Source organism: Prunus persica, chromosome G6 (assembly GCF_000346465.2).
Source record: "Prunus persica cultivar Lovell chromosome G6, Prunus_persica_NCBIv2, whole genome shotgun sequence".
NCBI classification, from domain to species: Eukaryota; Viridiplantae; Streptophyta; class Magnoliopsida; order Rosales; family Rosaceae; genus Prunus; species Prunus persica.
The window spans coordinates 24640917-24663825 of NC_034014.1; the positions used below are offsets into that span (position 1 = coordinate 24640917).

Sequence of the window (22909 nt, forward strand, 5' to 3'; positions counted from 1 at the left end):
ATTCAATGGACCTCCTAGATTTGGAAGTAATCACATTTTCAATAATCCAAGAGAAGAAAGGAAATAGGTATTCGTTTTGTGATCCTTTTCTTGACAAAGATTGATGGACACGAAACGTTGCATATATAAAGAACAATGAAAAGGTGGAAAAGACATATATAGCATCAGTGAAAATGATTGCATAAGATATATCACCTCCTAAACCTAATTGATTGAAAATAAGTTTCCTAGAGTTTGCATTGCACAAATACACGAATAGCTCTGAGCTGGTGCCATGTGAAAGTCCTTGTTCTTGTTTTGTTTTTGGGACATACCAACTTGATATAATTGAACTTCCTTGTTGGAGATTCAGCGGGTCTCGGAGAATCAAAAGTAAGCAAAGTTCCATTTGTCGAAGAAAAAATGGAATAAAATAGGTTTTTTTTTCTTTCTTGGTTTCAAACTGACAGAGATTGATTATTGTCACGTATGCATGCATATGAACATGGAGGCGGCGAAAAGACAAAACGTTGTACACTTTGAAGTTTCGGTTGTGTTGTTTCATTGAAGGAATATGTATCGCATTGGATTCATCCGATGTGTGGTTTGGATGGTGCACATATGGGGAAACAGAGTGTATCAATTATTAAAGCTCTAACCTTACAATGTTGATTGTTTGAGTTGAGACCAATTCATCTTTATTTGATTGATATGATTTACGTGAAAACCGCTGGATCAAATAAAATGAAGAGCTTTATTGTGAAATGATATAAAGTGGATATGACTATGAAAAAGTAACCATTTTCATGACTCAAATCTCGATTGAGATGGTAAATTGAGTTGGATACTCACATTCTAATAAGACATCACTAAAAGAAGAGGTTAGAGTTTTTAACTTTAGAAAGAAAAAGTAAAATAAAGTATTGGATTTCAACTTAGCTTAGCTCAATTTCCTCTTCACTTATATTTGGGTTTCCTTTTTAAAATCAAATACTTTCATGGTAAAATTCGGCCAATACATCGATATATCTTGATTTTCAAGTGTTGACGTTGATATTGGGAGGTAAGGTCATATCGTCCCCGTATCAACGATATATCCCCGATATGTTGTCGACATCGTCACTATTTCCCGATACCCATAACAAAATTCATAAAATTTTCAGAAGTTTTGAAGGCAATTGATGCAAATTGAAACCCAAAAATCTCTAATCATTATTATAATATGCAATTAAGTTAAATAGAGGAAATTAAAGCTTAATTGGAACACCTATGAACTAAACAAGCCATTAAATCATACCCAGAACCCTATAATATATTAATATAAAGAATCTATCTATAGTCCACTACCCACATATCTCCAAAAACATCTAACTACCTTTATGCATATGGTTTATTCATTCTAATCAACGTTTTATTTTCACATTTTTTATTAACGCGCATTACATACCACTTATATTTCATCATATATATATATATATATATATATCTTATACTTAGTAAATTTTGAGTTTATTTGTTCAATACATTTATTATAATGTACATAACATCTACAAAAGTTTTACTCTAAAATTCTGTGTTCCAAAACTTACAAGTCATTTCTATTGATTTTTTTTCAATACCTAAAATAATAGGCCCGATATATCTGCATAGCCGATCTTTTAATCCTTAAATACTTCCAGTTGGTGTTGATATTGTGTTCATAATTTTGACAGAAAATTGGCAAATGAATGAAAGGGAGCCCAAAGGGCAACTGGGCCAAGTTCATACAATTCATTCAAAAACATTGATCCAGTAGGGAAGTGGGTTCAAGCATGTATGTTATTAAAATTGGGGAGCTTCCAAGGACACCCAACTAATTTTCTGTTTTTCGACAATTGGGTGTGCATAGAAAACTCCAAACTCATAAATATTTGAACCCATTGGGCTAAACCGGGCATAGTGTATGAACGAGTTATAAAAATCTGGTCCAATTATCCAAATTTATACTGAGTCTTGTAACCCCAAAAAGGGCATGGACTTTTGAATGAATTATATGAATTTGGCCCACTTACCAAAATTTAAAATGATTTTGATCAAGCACTTTAAAAAAACCAACCATGGATGATTTGGCCTATTTTTACAATGGCCCAATCATTGGCATTCAGCCCATTTTCTAGTAAGCTGAAACCAACTCTGATTTTAGAAAGCTAGGGACCTTCCAGTGTTTGCAAAATGGAATTTCAACATTGGAAACCAAAGAGATCAAAATCAACAATTGCAATTCATGCAAACCATCAAAGATGACAAAATGGATTGAGAAAACAAGTAGATTTTCATTTCATAATCAACCTAGAAAAACATCAACTTCAAGCAACTGCTTCCTAAACTACCCAACAACCACAACACCAATTAACCCCTTTACAATTCCCAATTCGAAACCCTAAAAATCCTAACCACCAAACCCGTACAGAGTCCTGCCCTGCCTCTTGAGAGCATAGACGACATCCATGGCAGTCACCGTCTTCCTCCGGGCGTGCTCTGTGTAGGTCACAGCGTCTCGGATCACATTCTCGAGGAAGATCTTGAGGACGCCACGTGTCTCCTCGTAGATGAGGCCACTGATACGCTTCACGCCACCCCTACGAGCAAGACGACGAATTGCAGGCTTGGTGATGCCCTGGATGTTATCCCTCAGCACCTTCCTGTGCCTCTTGGCTCCTCCTTTGCCCAACCCCTTGCCTCCCTTCCCTCTACCCGACATTTCTGCAAAACTAGGGTTTTGATTTTGGATCGAACTTTTAATCTGTGAGTGTGAGTCCCGTGACTTTTGTGTTGAGGGAGAGGGGAGGTGGGCTTTTATATTGGGATGTGATTTTTGTGTTTGTTTATTTGAGATTTGGGGGGAACGTGTGGACAGTTGGATTGGGTTTCAATCGACGGCTCAGAGTGGCGATCCGCGTCGATGTTTTGGTTCTGCGTGGACCGTCGATTATGTTTGGATCGCCGATACTGTGAGTATCGAAAAGCGGTAGTTCGGATTGTGCTTCATCGAGGATTGATGATGTGGCGAGTTTTGTGTTTTTCGACTTTGGCATCAGACGAAAATGAATGTGGACCGTTAGATTTTAGTGTTATCGACGTCTGAGCGATTGAGCTTAATTTTTGTGAATACTGTTTTTTGGGTTTGAATGAACTTTTTGTGATTTAAGTAAGACACGTCTCTTTACTAGGACCTTGGGGTAAAAATTTAACCAAATGTGCATAGATATATAAAAAGTTTGGGTCCATTGATTTTGTTTTTTTTTTTTAAATGTTTGCAGTAATTTTCAAGATGAAAATTTTTAAACAAACCTTAAAATTAGTAGTGGCTGTTGGCACAAGCCATAAAACTTGCATGAAGTCAGTTTTCAAGTGAAAGGTGATATGTTAGCATTTTACTTGAATTGGAAATTAAGAAGTCTACATGTTCCATTGAAATGTTGGAATTTAAGTAGTCTTATCACCAGTCGTCAGGTGATTGTGAGCCATTCGATGCATTATTTGATTGTGAGCTGTTAATGTAAGTTCATCTCATAATACATCAAACGGCTCAATTACAAATTTCATAATGTTAAAAAAAAAAAAATTGAGACAGAGAAAATGGACAAATTAGATTTTGTACATCATCAACCCCAAGCGCCTACATTAGAGAAAATTCATTTGATGTTCCACATATCACTTAAGGTCATCTCCAATTATTGGTCATAAGTCATATGTAGCCCTCAAAACATGCAAAATCTATTTCCAGCCGTATGCTAAAAAAAATATTTGCTAAATTTTGAGGGCTACATTTAGTCCTTTAGGCTATCTCCACTCATGGGCTATATCTCAAATATAACCATAAAATAATGTAACATTCATCTCCAGCCATGAGCAAAACAAAATTTTGGCCAAATTTGGAGGGCCAAATTTGGCCCTTTAGCCCTCCGACCGGACCAAATATAGCCCAGCTTTGGCCTAGACTGAATTTGTAGTGGGGCCCATCCATGTGTTTTTTAACAGCCAACATTGATATATATATATTTTTTTAAAAGCCTTTTGATTGTTTCAATTCGTAGTGTTTAAGAAAAAAATATAAAAAAAATTGTTGGCAATGACGTTGGAGGTCAGACCTAACCACTCCTTTTTTTTATATATATAAATTTTATAATAATAATAAATGTGGTCAGCTTTTCAAATCTTTTTAAGTGTTGTTTAAAAACAATTATAAAAAAGTCTTGTTCATGACCATTGGAGCTCAAACATTGAAACCCATCCTTAAATGTTTGGTATTGTTTAAAAAAAATTATAAAAAATGTTTGGTATTGTTTATAAAAAATTATAAAAAATTCTGGGTCATGATCGTTGAAGGGTCAGACCCTTGAACCTTTCCAATTTTTTTTTTTAATTGCCTTTGTTGGCTTTATTTTATTTTTTAAATAGTAGTTTAATTCAATTAAACAATATATGGTTGTGGAATGTATGAGTGTTGTACTATAGTTTTTCTCAAAATAATAAATATGAAAGACCCTAAAATATAGCCATGTATGGTTGGAGATAGAAAAATTTAGCCTTACACTATTCTTTAAAAAATTAATATTTTGGGGGGCTAAATTTTTAGCCATTGACTACATTTAGTCCAACGGCTAACGGCTGGAAATGGCCTTAGCCCTCCAACTAGGCCAAATGTAGCCTAGTTATAGCCCATGCCAATTTTTTGTGCGGGCCCAGCGCATGTGCTACTCAACAAGAGGAAGTATCCCACATAGGCGTGCGCGTGATAAAGGGAACATCTTGTGCAACTGCAATTCAAGGGTTGATATTAGAGCATGTCTAATGCAAGAGCAAGGGACTAGGTGTTGTTTTAGCCCCTCAAAATGGTACCATTCACAAAATCTAACCTCTCAATTTTTTAAGGGCTAAACTCAAATTTTCCCCTCCAAAAAGTAATTATTTGGGTTTTGCTCAGGCTCAAATCGTTTTTTCTCTCAATCCTCCAGACTCAAATTTTAAGTCCACAACTTTATTAAATTGTTTAAGAATGGTTTAAGTCTTTTTTTTTTGGGGGGTTGAAAATTTTGACCTAAAAAAAATTGAAATTCCACAAATATAATTTTTTGGTAGATTATTTGAGAAATTAATGGGTATTTATAGAGTTTAGGGTGAGTTTTGAGCTTGGATCTGATTTAGATTAATTTAAAATATTATTTTGATCGTTGGATTTAAATTTCAGCCTTTTGATCCTTTTTTTATTGTTAAAATAGCTTAGATTTAATATATATCGTTGATTTAAGTTATTATTAGAATATAAACAAAATAACATCACTACAAGCCAACACTTGGCAAGACAGCATCTTCCATAACCAGCACATGGGCTATTGGCGAGCCCCAACGATGATTGCTTGCACATGGGCTGCTGACGTAGTAGGTGGACTCTACTAATTTTTTTTTTAGGTCCAGGCAATAGCTGAACTGCTATTTGGCCCCAAGTTTGGGTTTTCCTAAATTTTGGCCCATTCATTTTCTTGGGTTGTGAGAGGTTTTGGGCAATATTTTGGGATTTTTTGGGTTTTGCCTCAAGGCCATCTCCAACCCATTTGGAGCTAAACCCAAATTTTACCCCTCCAAAAAGTAACTATTTGGGTTTTGCTCGAACTCAAACCATTTTTTCCTCCTAACCCTTCAGACTCAAATTTTAAGTTCGCAACTTTATTAAATTGTTTAAGAATGGTTTACGTCTAATTTTTTTTAAATGGATAACGTTTCTTCATTTAATCTTTTTAAATAACTTCATAATTTAATTTTTTGAATAATTTAACCTTAAAAAATTGAAATTCCACAAATATAATTTTTGGTAGATTATTTGAGAAATTTGTGGGTATTTATAGAGTTTTGAGTGAGTTATGGGTTGGATTTGATTTAGATTAATGTAAAATATTATTTTGACCGTTGGATTTAAATTTCAGTCGTTGAATTTTTTTTTACTGTTAAAGTAGCATGGATTTAATATAGATCGTTGATTTTGGTTACTATATATATAAGGGATGTTTGAACCAACGGCAACATCATGAGCGCATGACATGTGGCGCTATAAAGTCTGCAGCTGCACATGGGCTGTGTCAGCCTGCGTGGGCTCCATCAGAAATAATTCTAGTTCATGCAATAAATGGACTAGTATTTGGCCCCGAGTTTGAGTTTTTCCAAATTTTAGCCCCTTCATTTTCTTGGGTTGGGAAAAGAAATAGGCTAAAATTTGGGATATTTTATGTTTGGCCTCATGGGTTGGAGATGGCTTAAGGGGCTAGGGGCGAAGGGCTAAAACTCAAAACTTGTTATTTTAGTTTGTTATTATTTTATTTGTGATAAAAATCAAAGCATAAGAAAAGGAACACAAAAATATATTTTTGGAAACAATTTTGAGCCATACTTCGAAACAACAATTTATATAGTATATATATAAATTGGTTCTGACAGTTGGAGGTCAGAACCTTTTGGAACATTAACTTTTGTTATTTTTCTTCTCAAAATAGTGTTATACCATAGTTTTTCTCAAAATAATAAAATATAGAAAGCCCTCAAATATAACCATGCATAGCGCGAGATAGAAAAACAAATTGCATCAAAAAAACAAAAGGAAAAATTAATTAATATTTTAGAGAGCTAAAATTATAGCATGAACTACATTTAGCTCTATGATTGGAGATGGCCTAACATGGCTGAGCCAGTATCACCAAAAGCAAAATAACACATCCGAAATATGCAAAAACTACCACCTACATGCTCCAAAGAGTAAAGTTGGATTCAATGCTACATTCGAACTTGGATAAGCTAAAAGGATTAGCATGAACAAAAATAGACACATCGCAGATTCTGACGGGAAGAGCCCAAGCTCTATGTCTTCTATACGTACTCCTGCAGCTTGAAAATTTTGTTATAATTGAGTAGAGGTCAGCTTGACATGAGTTCTCATCCTCTTTCTCTCATCTGCGGTAGAATCTGTACAAAATTATTGCCATATGCTTCTTCACTTTATTTCCAAGCTGTTACCTGTGTGCAAGTCTATAAATTATAATGACAAAGCTGAATTTTGAATTGGTGATTATTTTAAAGGTAACTTGAATTTTTAAGAGATCATATTCAGCTCACATTAGATACCATACTTACAGGAGGTATGAAACGAGTCTAAAGCTCAGCCAGAAACTCAACCTCTATCGTCTGTTGCGTTTCTGAGACCCAGAGCAAATGCCTAAAAGCAAGTGAGACACACTATCATCAGCAGGTATTATAGTAACCAAAAAAAGAAGCAGAAAATATTCTAAGCATCAAGTTAAAATGACTTTAAAGCAAAATTTTGGGTGAGGTGGTAAAGAGGTTGACAAAATAATAAACGCTACTAAAGTCATTCTCATTCACATAAAGGAAGGAAAAGAGGTGCCAGTCTAATACAGTTTATAAGGGACAAACCTCTTGATGTTGTTACTACAGGTAGGCCTCCCTGAATTCCAGTAACCTTACGATCCTGAATATACCACCAGAGAGAGAGAGTCAATGTATCCTCAAGCTGATAATACGCCATACTTTAAAGTTATGAAAGTAAACATGAACATGAAAGGAAATCACGTAGCCAACCCCCTACATAGTGTGGTAAGAATTAAAAAGAGTTTTTGTGTTATAACATTTTGGTAAATTAAATTCTGGTTGTAAGAATGTCAACATATTCTACTTCAATTTCCAGTTATCCTCCAGTGAGTGTGCATGTCTATTGCCAGTGGGCTGTGCACACATAGGTGCAGGTGAAAGCTAAGCAACCACACAGAAGCCCAACAAGAAGAAAAAGGGAAAAACCGAGTCGTAGATTGCCAATTGATTGCGCCAGAATTCCATGGTCGGTAGAAGTAGTCTCCCTGCAACACATGCAAATCATTATTTCCTGATACACACTGTGACAGACAAAATCAATTTAACTTGGTATGGGACAAGAAAAGTTAAATAGAACAGTACAAATTGAAACTCTGATGTTTCAATTTCTTCCAAAGATTATAGTAACAACAGAAAATAGAAAAGACAACATAGACATGTTTCAAATGCTATGAACCATTCATTTGAAGAAGTGTGCATACAAAGTTTCCTCATATAACTAGCCATGGAAACTATAATTCGGCTTATGTATTTTCAATTTGCGATTATATAAGCAGCAATTGGCAGAATCTGTGTGTGCGTGTGTGTGTGTGAGAGAGAGAGAGAGAGAGAGAGAGAGAGAGAGAGAGAGACACACACACACACACACACACACACGCACGCACGCACACACACACACTCACCGCTTCTGGACCGTCTCATATTCAAAGATTCAGGAGTAGCAATAGACACTTTCTTGTTCACCTCCAGAGTGGGATTTTCCTAAACAGGCATTAAAAGGACAATGAATGTGTGATAATCACTAGACTACTGGGGACATACGACAATTAACTTGCATTACTATAACCAGCTTACCTTTGTATAAAAGGTAGTGTTTGTCTTAGTTCTTTTCCTGAATGTGTTTTCTTCTTTAGCATCACTTTCTCCTCCAACTGCAATATTCAAGTTGTAAGTTTGATTAGTTCAAGCAAGGCCAAAGGATAAACAAGCTTGTATGCACGGTACCTTGAGTTGTAATATTTCCACAATTCTGTCCCTGTTTTGCATTGTGAGTATGCTGCAAATCATCTTCTAGACACCCAAAATCAAGTTTTTTTATTACTTTCAAATCATTTGGTTCTTGAAACTCAAAATCTGAAGGATGGGACATACTTTTCCCTCCTACTTTACAATTATCATTTTGTAAACTTTTGCTCAAAGTTTTGAACACCGCTGGAACAGAATCCACAGTATTTTTCTCAGAGTTCAAGCCACATCCCACCATTTTCTTCTTTTTCCCTTTTCTACTTAAATTTCTTGACAAACTTCTGGTCACTCTGCCTGCAGAATAGCTTGCATATTCCTCTGATATGTCCACTTTCCCCCCAGACTGAGTAGTTGCACCTGATACTCCACCAAGGCTCTCAGAGGCCTCTGATGCAGGACAAGAATTTGTACTTTTATGCTTCATAAAGCATCTGGATACCGGTTTCTTCTGATTGCTTACCAGATGCATTGGTTTACCAATACACTGAAAATCACTTGCTCCAATACTTGCTCTGTCTGTTTCCTCCTCAGCAGCATGTTTAGGGAAGTCATCAACAGCGACATTCGTAGGCAGCTCAGAAGAAAACTGTTTTGGGACTTCAACATCATGCCTATCTTCACAAGAGACCTGCTCAACTGGAGTTTCTTCTTGATCAAAATGCAAGGAAGATGGAATAGAACTTTTTATGCCTGCAGCCACTCCACAGCAAGAGAGAAAAGATTCAAAACAGCAATGTTAGATAATTATATAAAAATTTAGGCATGAATAGTGCACGTTGGACATTTAAGTAATTTATAAATATGTATTACTTCCTGGCTGAGTAGCTAACTTGTCTGAATCAGAAATACTTCCAGAAACCGCACAAGTAGTGGTAGAGTCTCCACCAAAGAACTTTGCAACCCATTGTTCCCAGTAAGAAGGAAAGCCAAACAGAAAATGACTGAAAACCTGCTTAGGATCAAAGGCAAAAATGACCCAAAATAATAAATAAAACAAGGTGTAATGTTAAATTTCTAACTTTAGTGAACATGTTATGCAGCAACAACGACTTGCAATGCACCCTTATACTGGTTAGCATTCCTTTAGTGAATGAAGTGTACAAACGCAGGCTTTGTAGCATGACGGGAAAAGCAACAGCCGAATTGTTCAGCACAATAAACTTACCAAGTACTTGGGTACAGACATATTTAGTGCTCATCATTCACTTATAGTTGTAAAACAAAACCAAAAATAGAAATTTTGAATTTCCATAATCTATACCGATTGTTTATGTTCATAGCTAATTGACTCAGTTTACCACTCCGTATTTTTTTTTAAAAACTCAGTTTACCACTACTTGATTGTTCAAAACTTAAAAGTTCATAATGAAAACCACAATCAGCAATGAAAGAGCAAGAATGGAAGCCAATTTTAAGTACTACCTCAGATGGAAACCCATTTTCAGTAGTCTTCTGCTTGTTTATGAACCCTTTGATGGCTACACATATGCCATCCACCGTCTCGAGAGTGAAAACATCGAATCTTTTGGCTATTGGTGCAGAGGAGAACACTCGCCTGGCACCTTCACTAAAATTGATCAATACCACCATAGCCATTAATTCCTTCAAAAACAATAACAGGAGAAATGAAGAGAAAGAAACCCTAGAACTTAGAATCAAATAAATGTATCTCACTTTCTAGAAGATACACCGGCGACGGCTAGCCACTTTCCTTGGACCTCGTTTTCGGCTTTAATCAGCCACCAATCGTTCAAACATACCTTTCACAATTCAAAAACCCAAAATAAAAAACAATATATGTAAGAAGAAAGGAAAAAAACAAATTTCAAGGGCATATTTTGTTGCGGAAAAGCAGAGAAAGTAGTTACTGTTTTCTGAAAGTAGGAGACGTCGGTATTGTCATCGCCATGGATGGTCTGGTTCGTGCTCGGAGTAGAAACCATGAGACTGAAGCTTGGCTACTGGGTCGGTCGTGAAAGACGAAAATGGTTATTTTGATTAAAGTGACGCTTTGAGACTTGGGGAAGGACTTAACGGGAAATCTTAACCTCTTTGCCGCCAAAGTACTGCCCTTTACAAAAAATAAAATAAAATAAAGAGAACGGCTTTTTATTTAATAATTGGTATTTTATAAAATGAAAAAATTCGGGGTTTAGGGTTTTTCTTCAATTTTGGGAACAGAGCAAGGCAAACTCTGAGAGAGAAGAAATGGCGCTGAGGGCAGGACTTGTAAGGCGATTTCTGTCTACTCCAGTCTTCGCTTCTCAATCTAGAGCTGCTGCAACTGCTGCGTCCTTGGCTTATGCCTCTGTTGCTGATTCCAACAACATCAGTGATAAAGCTACCGCAGAACCTAGCACCACTCTCTTCGTCGCTGGTAACAATTTCCCATTAAAAATCTTTGTGCGTTTTTCTTAGTTAATAGAAAATTAGTCTAAGATGGTTCGTTGGTTTCAACTGGTTCATCATGACCAGTGGTGACCATAATGAGAATAGTGAGAAAGCTTGAAACTTTTTTCTGTGACGATTGGAGCGTCCATAAACCAATGGATACCAATTTCTATATCATGAAGGTTTGATAATTAGCAAAATTTGGGCTTCTGTAAAGGCGAGTGAGAAGTTTAATTTCTTATTATACTGCTGTTTTAGATAACCAAATTGGACCTCCAAATTATGCTCATTGGGGTGCAGTTGCAGAGGAACTTGTTTTGCTATACTACATTTTGGGTTATTGGAGTATGCATAAATATGCTTTGATGATACGGTTTGTCTTGCAAATGTGCTTGCAGGGCTTAACAAGAGAACCACGCCTGAAAAACTTAACGAAGCGTTCTCACAATTTGGTGAAGTGGTTAATGGTAATACGGGGTTCTCATATGCCTTGCTCATTTGGATTTCATTGCTTCAATTTCATGTAGCCCCCAACTAAATTTCATGATCAAGATTTTAAATTTCTTTTTCTGTCTCATTAGTGTTGCAAGTTGACGGATTTACTGCATAGTTAAATATTTTAGGATATAAATTTGTAGAAACAAACTGATATGCGGTTTAAGCTTGAAATGAGATTTCAGTGGAACTGATGCATGTTTAGTTTTGGAGATGCAAAGAGAATCTCATTTCTGGTAAATGATATAGTTCTAGTTTCATACCATCTCTGCAAGATTTTCAAGTATGATGAGAATCAAGGATTTTCCGGGAAAAGGAATGGGACAGAATGGGAATGGTGCTACAAAATATGAAATAAAACCTTCCAAATACAATAGAACCTGTGTAGGCAACACAAAAGGATTGGGATTTAGGTGTCTGGGTTGAGATGTAAATTAGCACACGGTCATAATTTCAGTTGGCTTGTATTTTTGTTCTAGATTTCTGAGCAATTGTCTTAATTGTTCCTTGTGTAAGATATGCCATGGATTTGGACATCTGAGGTTCCAAATTTTGCAGCATTGCCTTGTTTTATAGTTATGCATTGACAATTTCTTCTCATGTTTCAGTAAAGGTAGTGATAGACCGTGATTCTGGATTCTCAAAGGGCTTTGGGTTTGTGAATTATGCCACTTTAGAGGACGCCGAGAAAGGGGTGAAAGGGATGGATGCACAGGTCTGCATGTCTTGCAACAACCATCTTCTTTGTACTTTTTTATTTTGATTGCATATTTTCTTAATACATGATACGAATATAACTGGTGCTATACTTTCTAATTATGTATTTGTGTGAGGCAGGTTCTTGATGGATGGGTCATTTTTACTGAATTTGCACGACCAAAAAGAATTCCAGGACAGTGAGCATCTCCAGAAACTTACCCAACTGCTAGCTGATGATCAATCCAACCAGTGTTACATTGTGAATTATACCCTACTTGGTGGAGAAACGGGGGCTGTGCTGTTTGTGAAACCATTTGGCTTCCTTGGGAAGATTTGGACGTAGGAGCAGTTTTGTTCTCATTTTCATGGGCTAATTGTACCTCGAAGCAATTTCTGTCGATAAAAGCTTTTGATTTCACTCTTGATAATATAATTGAACTTATCCGTTTCTTTGTAATGTTTTGCTTGACATCACATTACATTTGGCATGTCCATCTTGTCTTTTTTTGCTCTACCCCTGTTCCTGCTTTTTTTAAAAGGAAAAGGAAACATATACGCAAAAGACATGGTATGAGATGAACGATCGACAGTCCAGAACTGTTAATATTAAGTCAATTTGCATCTGAATATAAATTGGATTTTGAATTTTCCAATCTAATAAGAGCCTACTTAGGATTCAATCCGATCCAATTGATATTTGATGAGATTGGATTAGATGGTTGGCTTTAATGACAGGTAAAAAATGTTGATTTAGGGAGCTTGTCTAGTAAGGATTTGTATTAAGGATTGATTAAGAATTTCTAATATCTGTCGTCCTAATGGGATTTTTAAGGGTTGGGCAGATTGAATAGGATCTTGAACATCCCTAATCATAACCATTTGGTTTAATAATTGGCACAACTCTAAGTTTCATGTATTAGCAATATAAACAAGCCTTGGTTTGCATAGAATCACTTCTAACTTTCATGTATTAGGGCTTTTTTGGAGTGATTCTGGGATGACGATAATCACTTATGGGGAGAAGCATATCCTACGTGTTTCTCCATATACTTTAAGTGATTTTAAGCAAGGTGCTTCTCCCCACCAATTAAAGTGATTATTGGCTTTCCTAGAATCACTCACAAACGAGCCTTTACTGCAAGAGGATTGTATTTCAATTCTCAAGTGGTTAAGAGCATTTACACCTACACCCGAGGTACTAGGTTCAATTCTCCCTTCTCCCAATATTACTTTTATAAATAAATAAATAAATAAAAGTTTCATGTATTACCAATCTAATACAATCTAAAGTGAGTTTTGAACAAAACATTCAAAAAAGGAATAGTTGTTTCTTTCTCACTTTATTTTGTTATATAAATATTATCTTCGTAGACGAACTAACATCTTGTGGCTGTAGTTTAGTGGTAAGAATTCCACGTTGTGGCCGTGGAGACCTGGGCTCGAATCCCAGCAGCCACACTACAATCTTTTTTTGCTTTTTCTAAATTCCCATAGAACGACGTCGTTCGTGAACCGTAAAATATTGGGCAAAATGCATTCCCTTGTATAAGGAGTACAAGTAGCTTCAGCACGCCCTTTCCTCACTCTGTTTCAGCAGTTGTCAGAAGTTTATATCTTCGCCATTGACTGAGCAATCTCTTCCAGAATTGTAAGAATCTCAAACCTTTTTTCAATTCTTGTAATTATGTGATCTTGATCCGTAATATCTCGTTGTTTATGATGGCAATTCTAATTCAATGTTTTCAATTCTGCTAAGCAATTATGGTGTTGTTCATCCCTTTCGTAGATCTATATTCTTCACAGAGTAATTTGTAGTTTTGTTTTGCTTTCTAATGTTACGCCAAAAGGTTGGTTTGGTTGAAAGAATCAAACTTTTGTCGGTAGGTGAAATGGGCTGTGGCCTGCGAGCTAAACATGAATGCAAAATTTAAGCAATAGTTGATGGTGTGAGTCTAATTGTGGAAAATGAAGGGTAATTCAAGGGAACGATAATATTTGCTGGGTTTTCAATGATTTACAAAATGTTGTCAATGGGTTTGAATTTCTCTATTTTATGGTAGGGAGAATGGCAGTGTGATTTCTTCATCTTAAAGGCTTAGTTGGGTTTGAGGTTTTTTTCTTTCAGAACCCAAAAGCGTTTTTGTTTAATCTGCAAAAGAGGGTGGTGTGGCTAGAACTAGAAGTTGCAAGTTATAACTACAACCCAATTTCTTCTGTTTGCTGGCTTTCTAACTTGCTTCAATTAGGGAATAGCGTAGATGGATCAATTATGCAATTCATATTTGTTGATTTTCTTAAGTTCTAGGATGTTGCTTATCTTCTGGTTGATGGCTGTCTAATATCCCTTTCTTTTGATGCTTAGTTATATTTCATGGGAAAAAAAGTTCTTGTTGCTTATTGCAAATATGGTTTTGAGTTTGAACTCCGTTTTGATGTGATATTTTTGTTAGGTCAGTTAGTTTCAATATTTCCAACTTGTGTACATGTAGGGTACCTACTTAACAAGTTTTAGAAATGATATTGAGGTACACTGAGTGCGTCTGCTTATTTTCCAATTGTTGCATTTGATGTTACAGATGATGGATGATCAGGACCTGGGCTTCTTTGCCAATTTTCTTGGCATCTTCATATTTGTATTGGTAATAGCGTATCATTATGTGATGGCCGACCCAAAATACGAAGGCAACTAAGGATCTGTTTCCTTTTTTATGTATTTGCAATAGAGAGATGCATTTTTCTTGCGACTAATGGAGATACCCTGTTAATTTTGTAGCCTGAACTGTTTCACAATGGATTCAACTTGAATTAGTTAAAAGCTTTGTTATGCAATGTGAATGTTTATTGTTATACACAGGTGATTTTCTTTCACTAATTTATATCTGTTTCATATGAAGTTTTCCACACCTTTGTATTAACATTCAAAGGATGTGCCCGTGATTGAATGTGATGCTGGTTCTGTTTGAGAGCTTACCATTGGCGGTGGCAGTAATCTGCTGTTTGTAACAAATGTGAAAGAATATGTTCTCGAAAGGGTTTCAAAGTTGTGATTCCTTTGTGAATTTTAAAAGTAAAATGCATGGAAAACAAGAATCCTTTTGGTGCATATGCGGAACGATTATATTTCATATAGTTGTCTACATGATCTAGCCAAATTACAATGCGTACTGAGGTCAATGAAGGATTGACAAATCTAATAGCATTTGCCAATCGTTTTTTTTTTTTTTTTTTTTTTTTTGGGTTGGTATGAATGCCAATCGGTTAGATGTATGGTCAAGCTAACAGACCTCTTATTAGGCACTATGTATGTGCATCCAGTGCATCAGCTTTACAACAAATATTAAGAAATTTTTTGTGCCTTGAAGGACTCTCCCATTTTACTAGTTTCCTCACTTGTTTCTCCATCTCCATTGTTTCACTCGTCAAACTTCGGATGCAGAATCCCAGGCTAGCCAAACAAAGAACCGTTTGGCTTTTACGTTTCGCTTCACTGTCACTATTATGTACGTTGTCAGCCACTTCCTCAAAATGTTGAAGAAGAATACTTACAATAATCTCAACCTCTTCATCTCCTGCACCCAAAATCCTAAAGGGGTTTGCTGGTTTGCCCAATTCGCTGTCGTGGTAATCATCTTGCGCCTGTGTCTCAAATGCTGCAACGGACTTGATCGAAGTCACCTCCTCAAGGCATTTCAGTGAAGAGTTAATTTTTTCCTTTAGAAGCTCTACGTCAGCATTCATATGTTGCCTTAGTTCCTCTGAAGCACCTCCCAATTTCTGTGTTACTTGTGAGAGGAACTCCGTTTCACAGGCCACAAATAGTAAAAGATCAGCCATTTTCGATAAAGATCCTAGGACCTTACTGTAACTTGCACCCTTAAAGGGCAAGAACCAGAAATTAGGCTCTGTTTCAGCTTCTTGGAGGAAGTTTTCTAACTTTTTAAGGTGGGATTTTAGCTTCCTCTGCTTTTCCCTCAGTCCGGCAGAAGCCGGTACACAAAGATTTATGTCTTTGATGCAATCTCGAAGTGCCCCCATGCTTTTAGAAAGCTCATTTCTTGCTAGGGTCACTGCTCTCAGAGGATAAAAGACAATCTCTACTAAAACGAAACAAATCAGTCCAATGCATGCCTCTGTCATTCTTGCAATTGCAAATTCACTTGGAGGACCATAATTTTCCCTACCCAAAATTAGCAATGCCCCAATGGCTGCTGAGATCCCACCAGCTTGGCCATACATCTTGCTATGCCTAAGAAAATGGGTGAAAAAGATCCAAGGTATGAGTGGTAAAAGTCTGAAGTGCTCAATTCCTTGGAAAAGAAATAAGCATATGACTCCATAGACAGACCCCATCGCCGTTCCTTGTGCTCGAGCATTTGTAACTGTAAATGTGGCTTGCCGTCCTGTCACGAAACCAATGGCAATGGTGAGGCCTGCCCAGTATCCGTTTTCTTTGTTATATATCAAACCGAATAACACAGCAAGGCCTAATGCAAGTGAGCACTTGAGGGCAAAAACTAAACTCCTGAGGCTTGGCATTATGTTCTTCCAAACCCTTTGGAAGTTACAGTGCGCTTGATTTTGTGCACCGCTTGGTTCTTGGTTAGGGTTAGATTTCAGAGTGTTTCCGGGATTTCGGGCAATGGGTTGGTTTTCTAGCAGGAGTTCCATGCAGTACAAGAAGAACGAAGCCGCCATGTTGTCATGGTTTGTGGTGGTGGGTTTGCCAATCCAAGGGGCATTGTCCAAAATCTCTCTGTTTGTCTCTGGAGCTGTTGTTGCATCAGAAGGCATAGAGTACCTAGATTGCAGCAGCCTTAGGCTTATCTGTACTTCTGAACTTTGTAAATGACCTCTTAGCTCTTCATCAATCAGATTAAGAGGAAATGAAGAGCAACTAGATAAAGCTATCTCCATCCCCCTCAATGGAATCTCAGTTTCTTGCAACTGTTCACCCAACTTCATATAATTTGGTTTTAAAAATTTCATATGTGGTCTCTCCCACACCATCCCTACCTGCTTACAAGAAAATGAATGGCTTTAATCTTTAGCTGAATGAACAAACTAAATGAAGCTCACGTTCATTTTTTCCACTGGACATGAGTCAATGTTAGCTTACCAGATTGTTGCTGATGCTTTGATGAAGCTTAGCTGCTGCTTTAGAGAGAGATTGTTCTTGAGAAATGAATTCAAGTGCTCCTCTTTTGTCTTGGGCAGAGACGGCCTCAACAAAGTGAGTTAGCCTCTGGGAAGCATTTTCAGCATACATCCTCCATGATTTCTTGACCTGTGAATGCATTTCAATTCACAACTATCAGTATTTACCAACTGCAATTGGGTTAACAAAGAAAAAAAAGTCATCTTAGATTTATGAGTTCTTAATATAATATTATCCCACGTCAGAAAAATAGGAGATCTTGATATAATATACGAGTTCTTGGGCACCCTTTCTGTACAAGCCGATTTTGTAGAGGCAAGTTCTGTCCATGTTTGCTCGTATTAGACGTTACATCAGATTTAGACAAATGAATATTTGGGATGTTTCATTTAACAGAGAAAACACAATAATACAGGGTCTTAATCAAATGTCATGATCTTTCAATAAAACTTTTCAGTTTGCATTACACCATGAATAGGGTTTTGCAATTTTTTATGTCTGGTTTAAGAGACAATATTCAGACAGGACCAAAGGGGCTTTAATTGGACCACGAATCCCAAACTAGGCAACTGTCCATGAACAGCACGCATGGACTAAGTCCTGCCCTTGAGAGCCACCAATAAACACTTATTTTTTCCTTTTTGGACATGACAATCTGAGATTCTAAATAATCCCAATCAACAAGCTGCCATTTGCCGTATGATGCTTTCGTGTTGAACTTTGTTTCCAAATTAGCTGGACTTGGCAACTAGTACGCATGCATTATAATTTGCTTCACTCTGGTTGGTTCAGCTGTCAAATCTAAAGACCAGTCGAGTTTTTAAAAGATAGAAAATGCAAAACATTATTGGTTTTATTAATTGATAAATATATGTAGGCATGTATGTTATATGCACTTCCCAAAACACATCTTTCACTCCCACGTATGGAGGTCTCTTTGCTTTATCCGTATTTGGTTTAGTGACAATGAATAAGATCCTCTATATATGTTTTCTGTGCTTATATTTTATCATGCTCAAAACCCCGTCAAGAAATACAATGAAACCGTCTCTTGCTAGACTGTCTAGCAACACAATGCACTCCTATTTCCAAATTAATAATCCGAGTCCTTACTCCGTTGGATTCTTGTTTGAACATATGATTCCGATTTATAGTCTTACAAAATAACAATATGCCTAGTAACATAAAGTTTGATAAGAAAAAATGACCTGATTTGAGACATTACTAAACTAAGAACCCGAGTGAATAGCTGGTTCAGATTCATAGTCTAACAATATAAACAGCTGTTATTTGACGGGCCACAATACATGTGCATGAGTAAAAGCAAGAAGATTAATTATTTACCTCAAAGTAAGCCAGCCGAGGGTAGGGAAACAACAAAGCAAGGACAGAAGCCAGAGCTCCAAGGGCTGTGCTTGCTGCAACACCAAGAGGGTGCATGACAACTCCAGTTTGAGCCCCATGAACCACAGTGCCTACATAAACATTCACCAACTGCCCAAATGCAATCCGCTTAGACATCAAGTGTGTAGACTCTGGCAAAGCCACTACAAAAGCACTGACTGCCACAGCCACTGCTGCCAGCAAGATGTCGAAATTTTTCGGGCCAACCAGCCAAAGGGTAAGCACAGAAGGCACCATTACTTGGACAGTGGCATACATGACATGCCAACAACTTCTCAGGACATCACCAAGCTTTGCGTCCGGGACAATTAGAATGGTGGTCATGTAAGAAAAAGATGGGTATGTCAAGTACTTTCGGAGTTGTGGAGGTCCATAGAGGGTGGTGCAGCCAACTATGGTGCACGCCAAGGCAGTGCGTAGAGCGGAGCCTAGGCGTGGGCGCCATGACGATTGGGTTTGGTAATCTCCCATTGTTGTAGAGGCTGCCATTTTTGTCTTAAGGGTTACTTATGAAAAAAGGAATTAGTGGTGTGTGAAATGGGATCAAAGGGTTTTTGCCCTTTACTTCTTGTTGTTGCATAAAAGATGATCAGCATGAAGGGCTAGGTTTGGTTTGGAGGAGAGGGAAGACACATTTGCTCCTTTGAGGACATGTCTGCTCATGGCGCAACTTCTATTATTTATACTAGAAGCTTTGTCCTAACTAAACATTTTAACCAGAGGATTTGTAGGACCTTTTCTTTATCTTTTTGCTACAGGAGAAAATAAGAGTTGTGAAAGATGTTATTTTATAGAACTGTTATGATTTCTTTTGACAAATTTGTGAATTCTCTTTTCTACTTTTAACTAAAATCTAAATATATAAAGCAAAAGCCAGAGAATGATGAACATTCAACATACCAGAAAATGTCCTTGGTTAATTCAAACATTAAAAATTAAAAATATTATTAAATGAGGATAATATGGTAAATTCACATTGTTTCATATTTAAAAAATTAAAATTAAAACAAAATCAGATCATAGGTCATACTTTTATGAAACATAACTACCCATATTATATTTTCTTAATTCTAAAAATAAAAGAAAAAAGAAAAAAGTAGTATGGGGAAAGGAAAAAGTGAGAGGAGAGATCTTAGTTTTTATTAGAAAAGTTTCACATAACTGCCCCATCTGAGAAAATTTGAATTTTTGTTAAATCTAGATATGATGGTATTTAGGTGGGATAATAGTCCAAAGTGGTTGGATTAATGTGGCCGGTTGATTACCATCATTAGCAACTAAAAATATCCTAATTATGTGCGTCTGAGAAATCTCTTTGTAGTTTAAATTATCGTTTGTATTAAAAATAAAATAAAAACTCTTAATCAGATTGAATCTTCTGATATCCTTGATAAGCTTGTATGTCAATTCAGATTTTGGGTTTGGATTGTTTGTCTTGTAGCTTTTGGTAACACCGATGATGGGGACTTTGTAATCGTTGTTTTTGTACAACCCAACATTTTAGGAACTGCTTATTTATTAAAAAAATATATATATCCCAAGAAAGTGACATGAAAAAATGATGGGTTTGGTTTGGATGATTAAAATTAATTTAACCAGGAATGAGAATAAAAATATTTTTAAGAACGTAATTTTGTCATCATGGCCATTATTGTTTCAGTCGGCAGAAGAAAACCAGATCTTGCTTGTGCTGGTTATAGAATCAGATCCATTCATCCCTGCCTTTCATGGGCAGATTGCGCAGTTGTGAAATGTTGAAGCTGCTTTGTGTCGAAATGGAAAGAAATTGGTGAACCACAAGGCAGGGTAATGGCATATGTACGACCAGGTTCGTGGGTTTTTCTGTTTTGGCTCTAAGAAACAACCAAATGAAATGAAGGCATTCAGTTGTCAAAGTACTCAGTTATAAAAGCTTCTTGGGACTTCTATAGTTCAAATATTATAAGCATGTATTAAATCTTCATTTCCATCACGTCATCGCTTATATTTAATTAAGACAGGAAGGAGACTGCCCAACTACAGATTTGAGAGGGGGAAAAAATAAATCCAAGAATCATGACGGAAGCAACTAATATTAATGTGACTTCCTGTTATAAATCTAATCCATCTAATAAATGTGTTGTGGAGGTTCACCATGTATCATCATGTGTGAAAAGGACTTGGTAACATGCTCTGAGCTAACTATGACAACAATTACTAACAAACTACAATTTCTAACATGTGTGAATATGTTTCCCAGCTAGATAATCTGTCATGGTACGTCGTTAGACTGTGAATCATGACCACGCATTCAAATAAAATTTCACTTAATCGAATGGTCTTTGATTAACCGTCTAAGAACATAACAGTCTTTAGCAAGAGAACATGCAAACAGGCCTACCTGGTTGCTTAATTTCACAAACACCTGCTTGCTCCTAACAGAAAGCATACATGCACACGGGTGATATCATGTAAAACAAATTCATGTTTCGGCAATGCATGAAAACAGGCCTCCCTAGTAATAACTTACCTGCAACATGGAAGTCTCTCTCCTAGTTACCTTCCTCAACTTGGAGTTCCCGATAGGTTAGTGTCAGGATTGGTAACAGAGTCTGAAGCAAAAGGGTATGACTCAAAATTGGTGTAAATTCGACTTGATGTGACTTGCGCCCTTTGTAATAGGGTACAGTAAGGTCTCACAAAGATGTGACTTTATACAATAAAGGTTAGAATGCAATAGGAAATGCTAACAGAGAAAAGAAGGTGCCGGTCCAGAAAATGCTCAGATACTACGAAAATAAATATGAAGAAGTAAAATACCTAATTTCCGTTCAAATACAAAATATATACAACAATACTCCAACAATTAAACAAACTGGACAATAAGTAAGACCGAATCAAAACATGCATGCTACCAGCTCACATCCATAATTGGATTCCGAGCATATGTCATTGATATCCTAATCGTAAGGTTATCAGCCCTTTTCGTGTGAGGAGTGTTTCAATTCAATAGGTAGACTACACATGAATGTAGAGACAAATTCACTAAACATCATCAGCATGAGCACAGCTCATATGCCACAACTTTTAGTGTTTTACACCTCAACTTGAGCTAATCAAACAAATGGAAAATCACTTATGCTGAAGCTAAGCATCTTCGAGATCATGTGCTTATTGGTTGCTCAGTTAAAACACATTTTCAACTAAGTGAGACTCATAGCTGTCCAGAGAAATATATGTGATGATGACTTAATTGGATTAAGAATCCACATTACGTGATATCATTCTTGCTCCATTAAAACTTGCACTATGGACAGTTAGTTGTGTACCATTTTCCAAAAGCTAATAGGCTCAGTTCTATCCATGGGGTAAAACATATAATTGCCCAATATGCGATCTACCTTCTTATGTATGGGCTCAAAATTGGCTTCTACGTTAACCCACCAAGCACTTATGCACCAAATTGCAATCATGTGAATATTCAGAGCCCAGTGCTGTACTATCGTGAGTTGGCTCATCTTTGGTCACCATTCACACTGTCTCAACTGTGGTGTAGCATGGTTGATTGGACTCAAATGGAAAGACCAATGGAATTGACATTATAAATAATGCTTTCAAGAAGAAACAACAAATAAACCATAAACCATGGAGGAGCCAACAAGACAGATATAGTATGATGTGAGATGGTCCCTATTCTGCTATCTGAAATATAGTACTACCATGCTGTCTATTCCATCTGCGATTCATTCAACAGGAAGAAGGACAAGAGATATAACAAGGCCTGAAACAGCCATCCTAAGCTATTGCTATGTCCACCCATCCGTCCACTTCACATAGATGATCCCAAATACAAACAAGCATGCTTTGTATTCGTTTCACTTATAGTCCCAGTTCTCTCTGTTAAACATATGTAAAGCAAGCAGTGCTTTTACCTCTTTTAAGTCCCCCAAAAGGCTTTGGCTGTGAGTAATTCTGATGAAGGAAGATAGTTTAAGACTTGTTCTGTGAGCGAGTCCGAGGGAGAAACCTTAATCGTGGAGAAAATCGCAGCTCTTGCCTACTGCAGGAAGTAGATTTCCTCTTCTGGCCTTGTGTTTTACCACCACTTCCTGAAACCTTTTCCTGCATTGACATCATTCAAAGCTT

At 36.7% G+C, this 22909-nt stretch overlaps 6 protein-coding genes and 1 non-coding gene across 8 annotated transcripts in view; 3 read left to right on the forward strand and 4 right to left on the reverse strand.

The window, feature by feature from the left end:
• On the reverse strand, nucleotides 2219–2804 carry LOC18775287 (histone H4). Its single transcript, XM_007206114.2, has one exon. It carries the CDS (start codon nucleotides 2717–2719, stop codon nucleotides 2408–2410), a length of 312 nt encoding a protein of 103 aa, XP_007206176.1. The 5' UTR covers nucleotides 2720–2804; the 3' UTR covers nucleotides 2219–2407.
• On the reverse strand, nucleotides 6591–10662 carry LOC18773095. 2 transcript variants are annotated; one of them, XM_020566845.1, is made up of 11 exons: nucleotides 10509–10662; nucleotides 10315–10400; nucleotides 10063–10207; nucleotides 9451–9589; nucleotides 8620–9330; nucleotides 8470–8546; nucleotides 8298–8376; nucleotides 7822–7880; nucleotides 7441–7495; nucleotides 7141–7222; nucleotides 6591–7023 (listed from the first exon to the last, which is right to left on the reverse strand). In XM_020566845.1, exons 1-10 carry the CDS (start codon nucleotides 10581–10583, stop codon nucleotides 7185–7187), a joined length of 1464 nt encoding a protein of 487 aa, XP_020422434.1. In that variant the 5' UTR covers nucleotides 10584–10662; the 3' UTR covers nucleotides 6591–7023; nucleotides 7141–7184. The 2 variants fall into 2 exon arrangements, with proteins under 2 accessions (XP_020422434.1, XP_020422436.1); XM_020566847.1 differs by having other exon boundaries at nucleotides 6591–7035.
• LOC18773638 (glycine-rich RNA-binding protein 6, mitochondrial) lies at nucleotides 10763–12736 on the forward strand. Its single transcript, XM_007207613.2, has 4 exons — nucleotides 10763–11017; nucleotides 11430–11498; nucleotides 12135–12241; nucleotides 12364–12736. The coding sequence occupies exons 1-4, from the start codon at nucleotides 10849–10851 to the stop codon at nucleotides 12424–12426; spliced, it is 408 nt and encodes a 135-aa protein (XP_007207675.2). The 5' UTR covers nucleotides 10763–10848; the 3' UTR covers nucleotides 12427–12736.
• TRNAH-GUG lies at nucleotides 13612–13683 on the forward strand. Its single transcript has one exon. It is a non-coding gene; the product is annotated as a tRNA-His (tRNA).
• On the forward strand, nucleotides 13765–15112 carry LOC18774564 (dolichyl-diphosphooligosaccharide--protein glycosyltransferase subunit 4A). Its single transcript, XM_007205031.2, has 2 exons — nucleotides 13765–13873; nucleotides 14802–15112. The coding sequence occupies exon 2, from the start codon at nucleotides 14802–14804 to the stop codon at nucleotides 14913–14915; it is 114 nt and encodes a 37-aa protein (XP_007205093.1). The 5' UTR covers nucleotides 13765–13873; the 3' UTR covers nucleotides 14916–15112.
• Nucleotides 15523–19273, reverse strand: LOC18772091. Its single transcript, XM_007207600.2, has 3 exons — nucleotides 18725–19273; nucleotides 17342–17509; nucleotides 15523–17238 (listed from the first exon to the last, which is right to left on the reverse strand). The coding sequence occupies exons 1-3, from the start codon at nucleotides 19271–19273 to the stop codon at nucleotides 15523–15525; spliced, it is 2433 nt and encodes an 810-aa protein (XP_007207662.2).
• Nucleotides 21562–22909, reverse strand: part of LOC18774156 — a 5377-nt gene continuing 4029 nt past the window's right edge. The window contains exon 5 of the mRNA XM_020567036.1: nucleotides 21562–22883. Within this exon, the coding sequence (XP_020422625.1) occupies nucleotides 22754–22883 (130 nt within the window). The 3' untranslated portion in view covers nucleotides 21562–22753. The remainder of the gene's footprint in view (nucleotides 22884–22909) is intronic.